Source organism: Trametes versicolor (assembly GCF_000271585.1).
Source record: "Trametes versicolor FP-101664 SS1 unplaced genomic scaffold TRAVEscaffold_15, whole genome shotgun sequence".
NCBI lineage: Eukaryota > Fungi > Basidiomycota > Agaricomycetes > Polyporales > Polyporaceae > Trametes > Trametes versicolor.
In genome coordinates, this window is record NW_007360335.1 from 40,732 (window position 1) to 53,348 (window position 12,617).

A 12,617-nucleotide genomic window follows, 5' to 3' on the forward strand; every position below is an offset into this window, starting at 1 on the left:
ACGCAAACGCTAGCGAAGCCACGCGGCTCTCTTTCCCACGCCACCGCGCCTACACGCCAGCACACGCCGGGCGCAGTTGCCTAGAGTTGCTTCGCTCCCGCCATTTGTTCCTTCAACGTGTCTTGACTCTGAATCCAATGGAACTGTCAGGATATCCGCGCTCGAGCTGCACATTGAATATCGGTATCATCAGGATTGTGTACCTTCCGGTCTTCTTGGCTGCCCCTCAAAGCTATGCCCGGTGAGCTCCCCGAGGTTCTGTCTCAGGCTGTCCGCTAATCTCGGCCGAGGTGGTGTAGGTTCTACATGCTAGCAGAGGTACGGAGCCCCGACCGGCCAGCGTACGGCCCCCGAGGCACACCGTGCATCCAACACACCTTCTCGCGGGCTTGCCGGCCATATCGAACACAATACGCACGTTGCCCGCCCGATGAGCCGCCCTCGTCGCCCGCGTGCTTGGCAGAGGGAGCCTCGAGGGCACGGTTGTTGTCCGATCGGAACAACCACTATGGAAGAGTCGCAGAGAGCCTTCTGTGCCCTGAGGCCCTCTGGGTGAGGCCTGCGGTGGCACGATGGCTCGCATCAGGCAGTTAGGCGTACCCGCATTCTCCCCGCATGGCCTTCGAGCAGCCCTTTTGCCCATCTCAACACTGGTAGATGCAATGCTTGCTTCGATATATGCGTTATGAGATACCCGCAATCCTCCCAGTATAGCATCGCTTCGAGCGACACAATACGCGGCGTCCGACCGGACACTGGAACCTTGACGCGGGCGACCTAACAGCACCCCAGTATCATCAATACTGCTGTGGCGGCGGTGGAGTTGATAACCGGTCTCGGAATACGTACATCAACGCCAGCGTCTGCAGTGGTCGTCGATTTGGATATAACACCTCCAGGTCTGCCCCGGCCACGCAAACGCTAATCTTTCGACGATCTCCTCGCATCCCACCCGCAAAGCATGGAGTCCCTCAAACACATCCTCTTCCTCCCCATGAACATGTGGGGTACGTCCAGCTCCTCCCGATTCCTACCTCCACGCACTGCTACCATCTGCTCACGCTCCCGTTCCACAGGCCACACACGCCCGATGTGCACGCTCGCCGCGCGCTTCGTGCGGCTGCGCCCCGTCTCCGTCACGCTCTTCGTCGGCACGAAGCTGCTCGAGCGCGCCGCCGCCGAGCTCGCCGCGGACTTCCTCCCTGGGGAGGCGCACCTCCTCGCGCGCGTCCGGTACGCCCCCCGGGTTATCCCCATCCGTATCCACACTATCCACACTGACGCGCGCGGTGTCGTAATCCCGGCGCCAGGTTCATCCCGCTCGAGCACGACGCACACCCGATCGACGGGTCCGTGTACGAAGCCTCCTTCCTCGCCGCATGGGCGTCCCTCAGCGCAGGATCCACGCTCGCCGCACACTCCGTCTCCCTCAGCCCCAACGGCGCGCTCGTCCCGCACATGTCCTCCGTCGAACTGCGCACCGCGCCGCTCGCCGCGGCCGTCGTCGATGTATGCCCCTCTCTCCCTCTCTCCCTTCCCCTTTCCCCCTCTCTTCCCCTTCCCTCTCCCTTCTGTCTCGCCTTCTTGGCCCTCGGACTGACTCGATTTCCAGATGTTCATGATCGCCGGCTTCCGCGCCATCCACACTTCCCGCGCTCAGACCCAGGCTCGCACAGAGAACCAACCCGCGTTCGCGCTGCACGTGTGGCTGCCGATCGCGACGAACTGCATCGGCGCGTGGTTCGCGGAGGACCGCGCGCCCGAGGCGGAGGCGCTCGCCGCGCGCACGGGCGTGTCTGTTGATGTCGCTGCGCACCAGGTGCGTAACTCCCCCTTCTCCTTCTCCTTGGGGTTTCTCCGGCAGGGGTTCGGCGATAGGGGGGAGAGAGAGGCAGAAGCTGATAAGCGGAACACAGATCCTGGTGGGCGTGCAAGGGCGGGTTCTGCGCTGCGCGTACCTGCCGCCGATATACGACCACGAGCTGCATCCTCAAGATGTACGTCTCCCTCCCCTCCCTCTCGTCTCCGCGCGCGGTGGCTCACCGTGTTACCCCGCGCAGGCGCCCTTCCTGCCCGAGTTCTGCGGGAGAGTGCTCATCCAAGTGCCCTCGTACGTCCCCCTTTTACCCGCGCCCTCTTACCTACACGAGACATGACAGCGTGCTACGCGCCGCCGACGGCGCACTCACAATGGACGCAGATGCGTACCACCCCGAGGCGGCGGCCGCCCTGCGCGCGCAGTTCGGCGCGCACCCCGCCGTGTATGCGGGCCCGCTCATCTCGCGCGGGCCCGGGGCCCCAGCTACGCCTGCCGCACAGGAGGTGCAGGCGTTCTTGGATGGGCAGCTGCGGGCACGCGGGGAGCGGAGTGTCCTGATGGTAAGAGCAGAGAGTGGAGAGGCTGTGCGGCGCGAGGTTGGATGCTGATGTATGCGTTAGATCTCGTTTGGGTCGATGTTCTGGCCGTCGGACCCGGCGAAGCTGCAGACGGTGCTCGACGTGGTCGTCGAGGCTGACATTCCCTTCGTACGCTGCCTCCTACGTCCCTCGCGCGCTTGCGTCTGACGGACGATATGCAGGTAATGAGCTGCGCGAGCCCGTTCTCCGCGATCTCGGACGAGACAAAGAGCAGGCTGAATGCGTCTGGGAACGCCCTCCTCGCGGACTGGGTCCCGCAAGAGGCCGTCCTCAAGCACGCCGTACGTCCCACCTCCCCCACTCTCCCCTCTGGCTCATGTACGACGCTTAACCTCTCTATATGCGCGCATATAGGCGACCGGCTGGTGCCTGACACACGCAGGGCACAACTCCGTACTCGAGTGCATAGACGCAAACGTTCCCATGTCCGTCCCTCCCTCCACCTCTCCCCCCACATCCCGCTAACCTCCGCACCCCCAGGATCCTCTGGCCAATCGACGCCGACCAATCCACAAACGCGATCCACCTCTCCCGCACGCTCCGCATCGCCTACGAGCTCCTCGAAATCCGCAATGGCGTCGGGCTCGGGCCCATCCACGAGACGGGCGTCGCCCCAGCGGGCACGCTCGACGCCGTGCAAATGGAGCTCAGGGGGGTGCTTGGGCGCGCGTTCGGGAGCGAGCGCGGGGAGGGCGAGGAGGTGCGGGCGAGGCTGGGGGAGCTGAGGGGGGAGTTGCGGGAGGCGTGGGGGGAGGGGGAGGGGGGCGTGGCAAGGAGGGGCGTGGAGGCGTTCTTGGACAGTTTGTGAGCGACTCCCGTAGAGAACGAGTCGGAGTGTAATTAGAGAAGCGCTAGAATCTAGAGAGCATAGACGAAATGAAGCCAGAAAATAGAAGCTACAAGAGCCGTCATAAGTACCGCGACGCTTGCGCCCCGAAGCCCATGCGAAGCGATTTCAGCGAGACATGTCCGAGGAGCCCGAGGAAGGTGAGCCCAATAGGCGCCCATTGACGTATGGCCGAGCGTCTACTCGACGCAGGCTTGCGTTGTTCTCCTCCAACGCTTTATGGACGATCTCCAGCCTCACGACATCTCAGTATTGACCACTATCCATATCACTTGCGAGTACCTCTCGATTAGCTCTCCGCTACCGCTGGGCCCGGTACACGCTCGGAGACATCTTATGATGAAGTAAATGGCCACACACTGACAGCCTTCTGAGCGTTGCAGCATCCACATAGAGATATCATCAAGAATGGATGTCCTGTAGAGCCTCGGCGCATTTGTGAGTACGTGATATTCTGAACTACAGGCATTCACTAGCACAGCGTCAAATACGCTTTCTAGCCGCTCGCAGATGCCATGAGGCCCGCGTCGCTCACTGATTCGCTCAGAACTTCGTCGACTACGCCAGACAGGGTCCATACAGCGGTCGATATCCGTCGTCATGGCTTTTCAATACAGTACGAGCGGCATGATGTGGCAGCGGAAGCTCGGGGTTACGCCGCACTTAGCTACGGCACTGTCATGGCCGTGGCGCTGGCCATGCGCGCAATATAAGTAACCTCGATCTGATGGCGCCCGCACTTATACGTATTGTCTCTACGACCACGATGAAGCATATTGTTGTCTGCCCAGTTCATCTCTATGGTATGTCTTTGTAGTATGAATATTTACGCGTGATGTATACTGATAGTCGATCACCGACGTCGATCTGCAGGACATGCACGTCCACTCGCCATTCTTGCTGCCCGCATCGTCAAGCTGCGGCGCATGACCGTCACCTTCATCGTCGCCACTAAGCTACTCGACGGCATCAAGGCAGAGGCCGCGCGCGACTTCGCCGCAGACGAGGCAGATGCCGCTGCTCGACTCAGGTGCTTATCCCGCTCTGTGCATCATGTCGAACGCTTTGCTAATCTCCGTCTCAGATTTCTGCCCATCGAACAAGGCGTCGATCCGATGAACACAGCAGAGTACCTACAAAACTTCCTCGCGACCTGGAACAGTCTTCTAGAAGGCGTCTCTGCGACCACGCAGTCGCTGGACGGCACGTTACACTGCCTGGACTTTCGAAGTACGCCGCCCACAGCCCTCATCCTAGATGTGCGTAAAATCCACTATATATCCGACAGACCGTCTCTTCCACCAGCATAGCCGCTGAGAAGACTCGCAGCTGTTCGCAGTCGAGCCCTTCAACGCATTGCGCAAGTCCAAGGACGCAGCCTACAAGATATACACCTGGGTCCCGATCTCCACCGACAGCCTCCTCACGCTCTTCCGCAAAGACCTCGTTCCCGAGGCAGAAGCTGCCGCCGCGCTGCACGGGACCTCGTTCGACGACGAGGCGCACAAGGTCCGTACGCACACGCGTGACATGCGATTCTCATGCTGATTAGATGGTTTGCAGCTGATGTGGGCGCCCACGGGCAGGCTGCTGGAGAGTCCTTGTATGCCGGATATGTACGACCATGAGATTGGTCCGCAGGGGGTATGTATCGCGCTCTCTGGGACGGACCTCTGCTGAACGCCGCGTGCTTTGACACAGCTCGACGTTCCGCCATGGTTTTCTGGACAGATATTCATCCGAATGGCGCGGTGCGAATCTCTTCCGGCCTTCCCCTATGCGCGGCCTTCGTTACTAACGCGCGTCGCACAGGGGGCTGCAAGAAACGGACGGTGTCATCACGTTTGACGCGGCAGGGTACCACCCAGAGGCCACGGCCGCCGTCCGGGACTGGTTTTCCGAGACCTCGAGGCGGGTGTACTTCGCCGGACCCTTAGTCGCGATGCGACGCGCAGAAGAACAGGATCGCGACGGCGTCCTGGCGTTCTTGGATACCCAGCTCGAATCTCGCGGGGAGCGATGCGTCGTCTATGTGGGCAGCATCTAGATCCATTTCCCTGTGGCTGCTAGCTTACGGTCACGGGACGGCGCAGATCTCCTTCGGATCGCTTTTCTGGCCGTCGGATCCAGCCAAGTTCCACGCTGTCCTGAGCGTCCTCATCGAGCGGAACATCCCATTCGTACGTTTCCAGCACGTCGACGTCGCCCTGGGACCGTACTGAGGCGCTGCAAAACCTAGGTCCTCGCTCGCCCCAGTCCCTTCGCCGCGATGCTCGACGACACGAAGGCGACGCTTGCGGCATACGACAAGGCGTTTGTCGCGGACTGGGTCCCGCAGCAAGCGGTCCTCAACCATGAAGTACGCTTCCGTGTCTAAACTCTCCTTCAAAGTTGTCTCAATGCTTCTCTCTCTCGTACTAGGCGACGGGCTGGTGCCTCACTCACGGCGGACACAACTCCGTGCTCGAGTGTATCCTCGCCGGCGTACCCATGTACGCACAGGCGCGCACGTCGCTCTCCACGGACACCAGCTGACCGTCTTCCGCAGGATCCTCTGGCCGATCGTCGTCGACCAGCCCGTCAACGCCCTCTACCTAACCACAATCCTAAACACCGCATACGAGCTGCTCGAAGTTCGCCACGGCAGCGGGCTCGCACCCATCCCCCGCTCCGGACAGACCCCGCTCGGGACGATCGACGCGGTGCAGGCAGAGGCGCGCGCCGTCCTCGCGCGCGCGTATGGCGCTGACGGCGCGCAGAAGCGCGCCCGGCTGGGGGCGCTGAGGCAGGCGATCCGGGGGTCTTGGGAGGAGGGCGGGTCGGCCGTTGGCGATGTGGAGGAGTTTTTGGATGGTCTTGTGTGAAGCGGGCGGTACGAAGCGTGGAGGTGGAAATGGCTTGCGTGCAAAGGTGCGTCGACCGGATCTGACAGTCTCCGTGATGCTAAAGCTGAGCCGTGGCGTTTAGCATGAGGGTACCGTGTAGCACGCGGCGGAGAGGCTCCGACATGTACGGCAACCGGACTTGATGTACGCGCATTTCCCGTTGAGGTCGCGGCGAGACAGGTACCTGGTCAAGCTTCAAAGTTGAGATGTACTAATCCTTTTCGGTCTGTCTATCGCGCTCGTGAACGCTAGCTCAGATCGGCGGCGTCTTGACCAGCCGTTCCGTGTGTGAAGCCGCTCGCACGCTTAACATTACGCCAAGTGCCGCCGTACGTCAATCCTGGTTGATCTACAGGATCTGCTAATCCTTGTGGTGGCAAACGCCGTCCGGTGCCACCGTTCTCCGGACGACGTCTGGCCTCCGTTCCGAACGGGATGGGGAGAGTTAGTGCACCCATGGGCGCTCTACCCCTGACCACCGTGCCAAGACAGAGTTTCATGTTGCCCCTCGGGACGCGAGCAACGATACGGTGCCACTAGCCTCCTAGCCTAGCTGGACTCAGGACCTCCTTTGCCTCAAACACGGGCGGCGGCTCGAATAGGAACCCTCCGTATAAAAGATGCCGACCTGGACCACCCCGTATAGTCACTCAGCCTTCTCGACATCAACTGTCGCATCCTGTACACAATGAACGTCCTGGGACCAAAGCACATCATCCTGTTCCCCGTGCACGTGTGGGGTACGTATCACAGCTCGTCGACGTGGCCGGCCAAGCAGTTGACCTCGCGGCGGTTCGCAGGCCACACGCGTCCCATGAGCACACTCGCCGCTCGCCTCGTCCAACTCGGGTCTATCACAGTCACGTTCTTCGTGGCCGCGAAGCTCTTCGAACGCGTCAAGGCCGAGATAGCGCGCGACGTCGAGACGGATGTGCAGCATGCCCGCCTAGCAAACATCCGGTAAGTCACTCATCCGCCTCGTAGGGAGCGGTGACTGAAGCTGATTGGTATCGTTCAGGTTCGTCGTGATCGAGCAGGGCGATAACCCGTTCGACCCCGAGGTGCTCGAACAGTCGTTCATGTCTGTTTGGAGCGCGCTTCTCGATGGCCGCGCCATCACTTACACGTCGATGAACGGGACCGAATTCCAGTGGGAGCTCTCGACGTCGCCCCCAGACGTCATAGTAATCGACGTAAGCTCCCGCTGTCATCTCCGCTACACGACCGTTCAAGGCTGACTTATACGACTGACAGATATTCGGTGCAGGTCTGTTCAGGACGTTCTACGAGCAGCGTCGGAGCTGGACGTTGCCGCGCCCCTTGAAGATCTACTCTTGGCTCCCCGTCACGACCAGCTGCGCCCTCGTGCTGTGGCAGCAGAACATGATACCCATCGCGGAAGCTATGGTCGCTCGCGAGAGTATGACATTCGACGACGCTGCTCATGATGTACGTTGCGTCTGTTCTAGACATCAGACTGAGAATCAACTAACTCTCCGATGCATAGCTAATGTGGACGCCGAAAGGCAAAGTCATAACGACGCCGTGCCTCCCGCCGCTCTATGACTACGAATTGCATCCGCAAGCGGTACGCGAGCTCACACTTTGCGTCGAACATATATATCCCAACTGATAACATGGTAGATGCCTCTCCCACCGAAGTATTCCGGGAGCCTGTTCGTCCAAACTGGCTGGCAAGCTTCGGCCGCACACCTCCCAACTACAGGACGAAGCACTGACACGCCGCATGTATGCAGGATATTGGAGAACACAGACGGCGCGATCACGTTCGACGCAGCTGACTACCATCCTACGGCAACCACTGCAATGCGCGATTGGTTCGGGCAGACATCGCGTCCGTTCTGTTATGCCGGACCTCTCGTCCCGCCCAGCGCCGGTCAGGGCTGCTCGTCGCCCGACACGACTTCAGAGCCGGCTACCAAATTCCTCGACGATATGCTTGCTCGCGGCGGCAAGAACTCCGTTGTGTATGTGAGTAGTTGAAGCTTTACATAGTTTGCATGTGTCACTTACAGAGCTTATCCCAGGTCTCGTTCGGATCTATGCTCTGGCCGTCCGATCCCGCAAAGCTCGACGCTGTCCTCGACGTTCTCATGTCCAGGCGTATACCGATAGTACGTGGATACAAATTCAATGGCTCTTCAGACGACTCGCCCGCTTATGAACTATATAGGTAATGAGCCAGCCCCCTGCCTCAACGCGGCTGCTAGACGACACCCGGCGAAAACTGGCGGAATACGAAAGCGCGTTCTGCGCCGACTGGATTCCCCAGCAAGCAGTCCTCAATCACCCAGTAAATATTCGATCCTCCATACACTACCGCGCATAGCCTCACACTAGCCGCGCTAATGCAGGCTGTCGGATGGTGCCTGACGCACGGTGGGCACAACTCCGTGCTAGAGTGCGTTCTGGCGGGCGTTCCCATGTGCGTTGCTTATTGTTCCCACACGCATTCATTACTCCGGCTGACTCGGACTATCGACGCGCCACAGGATCGTTTGGCCGATCGTCATGGACCAGCCTCCAAACGCCGTGCACCTCGTCGACAACCTCGACGTCGCCTACGAGCTTGTGGAGGTGCGCCATGGCAGTGGGCTCAGCACGATTTACCGCACGGGAAAGACCCCGAACGGATCTATCAACGCCGTCAAGGCTGAGATCGGAGACGTGCTCGACCGCGCGTTCGGCAAAGATGGTGAGGAGAAACGCGCGAGACTGAAGGCGCGCAAAACAACCCTGGAGGGTGCGTGGAAGGAGGACGGGGCCGCGCGGCGCGATGTGCTCCAGCTTCTAGAGCGCATTTGAGGTGCGTATCAAGGCACCCCGCAATGAAGGTATGCGGATATAACTTGTGCTTCTGGGCGAGAGCCCTGTCGCAAATGGTCCCAACACGGTGCTGACGAGCACCCAGACGCACCCCGAACTCCTCGAGAGCCCCGTCTATACACGAGCGCTTCTTGCTCACCCTACGCCATTCCGCGGTCTGTACGCCCCTTTGTCGGAGTGCTCAACCTGCTTCCTTGCACGTTCCGACATGGGTGAACAAAGTTGTATCACTTTCAGGCGTTCTATTCTCCGCCGTGACGGGCTACTAAAGCGATGTTTCATGTTGTTTCTTGGGCCCGATTGACGCCACGGTGACACGAGCCTCCTCCTGGCCTCACAGCGGGTTCGGGCGGTGTTGCTGGGAGAACGCATTACGCACACCGCCCAGGCCCGATGCCGCAGCGTACCGCTTTCTTCTGGCGATGCCCACTATCTGCGGACCGCTTCACGAGAATAGTCGACGCAATATCTCGAGCGTGAAAGGCTATTTGTGATGTTTGCGAGAAGTCTTATCAATTTGATGACATAGTGAATTTGAATAGGATATCGCGTTACTTCAAACCGGCTACCGAAGCGAAGCCCCAGCGCCGATTGATAACGAGCGTCATCCTTCAAGACGTATATAAGGCGTCACTCTCGACGCCGTCTATCAACAGCCACCACACCGCAACTTCAGCTCTCTCCAAGACTAAAACATGAACGCCCCGGAATCGAAGCACATCCTCCTCTTCCCTGTGCACATATGGGGTACGTCTCGATCGTCGCTCACATTCAGGCACAATTGGTTGATTATAGGCATGTTGCAGGGCACACACGTCCCATGTGCACGCTCGCCGCACGTCTTGTACAGCTGGAGTCCGTCACCGTCACATTCTTCGTGGCCGCGTCGCTTTACGAGCGTATCAAGGCGGAAGTTGCACGCGACTTCGACATGGGCGCGCAAGACCCTCGTCTCTCCGGCCTCAGGTGATCAAGTCATGTCTCCCAGTATAACGATGCATGCACTTACATGTATCTAGATTTGTCGTGCTCGAACAGGGCAATGTTCCGCATGATCCTGAAGTGATTGACCAATCGTTCATGTCTCTCTGGGGAGAGCTGCTGAGTGGCCGTGAGGTCGCCTGCTCCTCGATCAACGGGGTCGATTCAAAATGGAAGCTTTCTGCGTCTCCCCCAGACGCCATAGTCCTAGACGTAAGTCATCATGACAGCTCTGCCGCGTTTTCATTTTAGATGTTGAGAGGAACATAGATATTTGCTACCTGTCTAGTATTCGACACGTTCCATGAGCAGCGCCACACTTGGAATCTACCTCGCCCGTTGAAGCTGTTCTCCTGGCTCCCCGTGACCACTAGCTGGGCTCTCGTGTTGCATCGTCAGAACTTGATACCCATGATAGAGGACATGGTTTCTCGAGAGGGTATTACCTTCGGCGAGGCTGCATACGATGTACGTCATGTCCATCAGGTCAACGTTCTGGCCAGTTATGAGGATATTGACACGATGGGTTTTTTCAGTTGCTGTGGACACCGAAGGGGAAGGTTTTGACCAGCCCGTGTCTCCCACCGCTATACGATTACGAGTGCCACCCGCAAGCGGTACGTTTGACATTTAGGCGTCGACGTTTGCGGTGCTTTTTATCAAACACGATCACAGATGCCTATACTACCGAATTTTGTGAGCGGCATCTTCGCGCACATCGGCCGGTAAGTGTCATAACTTCGCCGCAAGCAGCAACCAGCTCATCTCTTGCGCACCTTCAGGAAGTTAGAGAATACAGACGGTGTGATCACATTCGATGCAGCAGATTATAACCCGAAGGCGACCACCGCTCTGCGCGACTGGTTCGCGCAGACATCGCGGCCGGTCTGTTATGCAGGCCCTCTCGTCCCATCCAACAACACCGGGGACTCCGCATCTTCTGACGCGACTTCAGAAGGTGTGGCCAAATTCTTGGACAATCAGCTTGCCATACACGGCGCGAAGTCCGTAATCTACGTATGTTATTTTTCGGCGGACGTGACTTACATGTGCTGCTGACAGAAGCTCATATAGGTGTCCTTCGGATCAATGCTCTGGCCCTCGGATCCTGCGAAGCTCGATGCAGTCCTCGATGTCCTCATGGCGAAGCACATCCCAGTCGTACGTGGAAAATGACACCACTCCCCGAGCGGCCCACCTCAATCGCTGTCTGTCTAGGTGATAACCCACCCTTCCGCCGCTATGATGCTGCTTCCCGAAACCCGACGAAAACTTGTGGAATACTACGGCGCGTTCTCGGCCGATTGGATCCCGCAGCAAGCGGTGCTCGACCATCCTGTACGCAATCTATCATCCATGCTCTTCGCGCGAACCCAGGTTGACAGTGCTTTCCTAGGCGGTCGGATGGTGTCTCACGCACGGAGGACACAACTCCGTGCTAGAGTGCATCCTCGCCGGTGTCCCGATGTACTGCACTCTGCCTGTTTCGCGAACCACTCGGACTGACCATCATCCCGCAGGATCGTGTGGCCGATCGTCGTGGATCAACCCATGAACGCCGTACATCTCTCCGCCAACATCGACGTCGCCTACGAGCTCGTGGAGGTCCGGCACGGCAGCGGGCTAGGCCCAATATGTCGCACAGGCAGGACCCCGAGCGGGACTCTCGACGCAGTCAAAGCTGAGTTCACCGACGTGCTCGACCGCGCGTTCGGGAAGGATGGCGAGGAGAAACGCACGAGGTTGCAAACGCTGAAGGCAACCCTGGAAGGCGCCTGGAAGGAGGACGGGGTTGCGCGGCGCGATGTGCGTCAGCTTCTGGAGGGTATTTGAGGAACATGTCAGTATCTCGATGCAGCAACTTTGCATGGCTTCAAACATGGCATATCTATGAATATACAGGCCGCGGTTCTTTTTTGCCGCATCGCGATCGGCACCCCGTCCTGTGATTGTTCCGCAGCTGTATACCACCATTGGGCCATTTCCCGGCCGGCCCGCCGCACCAGGGACACATCGAACCGGCGGTCGTGGGGAGAGTGCATTCACAGCATTACAAAGGCCATGTTCAGGGATACCGGGCCCCAGCTTTCGGTCTGAGAACTTGCGCGCGGGATGATCACCCACAGGATCGCGCGAGCCTATAAAGCGGGCTCCCTTCGCTCCACACCCGCCCCTCCTCAACGACGCACCTCTCGCTACTCCACCATGCCCGGTATCCTCTTCGTATACTCAGAGCCCGGCCCCGCCGTCTCAGAGAACGAGTACAACGACTGGTACGACAACGAGCACGTACCTCTGCGCATCCCCATCCCGGGATTTGAGTCTTGGTCGCGCTGGGTCGCTGCCGACGGTGAGCGTCCGACATACGGCGCGCTCTACGACCTGTCCTCCACCTCGATCATCTCCGATCCTCCTTACGCCAATCTGGCAACCACACGCTCCGAACGCGAGAAAGCCCTCATCCCACGTCTTGCGCTCCTCGACCGCCGCACGTACGCACTCCGCGAGCCCGTCTACCCCTCCTCATACGGCGCCGCGTATGATCCGCTCAAGCCCGGGCCATACCCAAGCGTAGTGGAGCTCGAGGTGAAGCCGGGGGCGGAAGACGGATTTCAACAAATGGTACGACGAGGAACACA

At 59.3% G+C, this 12,617-nt stretch overlaps 5 protein-coding genes across 5 annotated transcripts in view; all 5 read left to right on the top strand.

Moving 5' to 3' along the window:
• Positions 1-1,651: 1,651 nt before the first annotated feature.
• Positions 1,652-3,297, top strand: TRAVEDRAFT_175640 (UDP-Glycosyltransferase/glycogen phosphorylase). Its single transcript, XM_008046852.1, has 7 exons — positions 1,652-1,819; positions 1,917-1,997; positions 2,061-2,379; positions 2,440-2,526; positions 2,580-2,699; positions 2,773-2,843; positions 2,899-3,297. The coding sequence occupies exons 1-7, from the start codon at positions 1,803-1,805 to the stop codon at positions 3,224-3,226; spliced, it is 1,023 nt and encodes a 340-aa protein (XP_008045043.1). The 5' UTR covers positions 1,652-1,802; the 3' UTR covers positions 3,227-3,297.
• A 734-nt stretch (positions 3,298-4,031) lies between these two features.
• Positions 4,032-6,129, top strand: TRAVEDRAFT_53915 (UDP-Glycosyltransferase/glycogen phosphorylase; the record flags this gene model as incomplete). The annotated part of the gene is made up of 11 exons (XM_008046853.1): positions 4,032-4,068; positions 4,139-4,295; positions 4,350-4,524; positions 4,595-4,774; positions 4,829-4,909; positions 4,967-4,983; positions 5,078-5,297; positions 5,359-5,445; positions 5,505-5,624; positions 5,687-5,757; positions 5,814-6,129. The coding sequence occupies 11 exons, from the start codon at positions 4,032-4,034 to the stop codon at positions 6,127-6,129; spliced, it is 1,461 nt and encodes a 486-aa protein (XP_008045044.1).
• A 709-nt stretch (positions 6,130-6,838) lies between these two features.
• Positions 6,839-9,232, top strand: TRAVEDRAFT_75423 (UDP-Glycosyltransferase/glycogen phosphorylase; the record flags this gene model as incomplete). The annotated part of the gene is made up of 12 exons (XM_008046854.1): positions 6,839-6,890; positions 6,951-7,110; positions 7,169-7,343; positions 7,405-7,599; positions 7,658-7,738; positions 7,795-7,844; positions 7,908-8,142; positions 8,199-8,285; positions 8,345-8,464; positions 8,526-8,596; positions 8,664-9,005; positions 9,083-9,232. 11 exons carry the CDS (start codon positions 6,839-6,841, stop codon positions 8,974-8,976), a joined length of 1,539 nt encoding a protein of 512 aa, XP_008045045.1. The 3' UTR covers positions 8,977-9,005; positions 9,083-9,232.
• Positions 9,233-9,692: 460 nt separating this feature from the next.
• On the top strand, positions 9,693-11,811 carry TRAVEDRAFT_75424 (UDP-Glycosyltransferase/glycogen phosphorylase; the record flags this gene model as incomplete). The annotated part of the gene is made up of 11 exons (XM_008046855.1): positions 9,693-9,744; positions 9,804-9,963; positions 10,017-10,191; positions 10,249-10,446; positions 10,515-10,595; positions 10,654-10,703; positions 10,761-10,995; positions 11,053-11,139; positions 11,197-11,316; positions 11,375-11,445; positions 11,499-11,811. 11 exons carry the CDS (start codon positions 9,693-9,695, stop codon positions 11,809-11,811), a joined length of 1,542 nt encoding a protein of 513 aa, XP_008045046.1.
• A 372-nt stretch (positions 11,812-12,183) lies between these two features.
• The window catches only part of TRAVEDRAFT_40757 (uncharacterized protein), a gene marked incomplete at both ends in the record, with an annotated part of 1,176 nt that continues 742 nt past the window's right edge, over positions 12,184-12,617 (top strand). Inside the window, one exon of the mRNA XM_008046832.1 lies at positions 12,184-12,489. Within this exon, the coding sequence (XP_008045023.1) occupies positions 12,184-12,489 (306 nt within the window). The remainder of the gene's footprint in view (positions 12,490-12,617) is intronic.

Coding starts and splice junctions, on each gene's coding strand:
- TRAVEDRAFT_175640 (XM_008046852.1), top strand. Junction 1,998..2,060: donor ACGAGCTGCATCCTCAAGAT/GTACGTCTCCCT, acceptor TACCCCGCGCAG/GCGCCCTTCCTGCCCGAGTT. Junction 2,380..2,439: donor GGGAGCGGAGTGTCCTGATG/GTAAGAGCAGAG, acceptor TGTATGCGTTAG/ATCTCGTTTGGGTCGATGTT.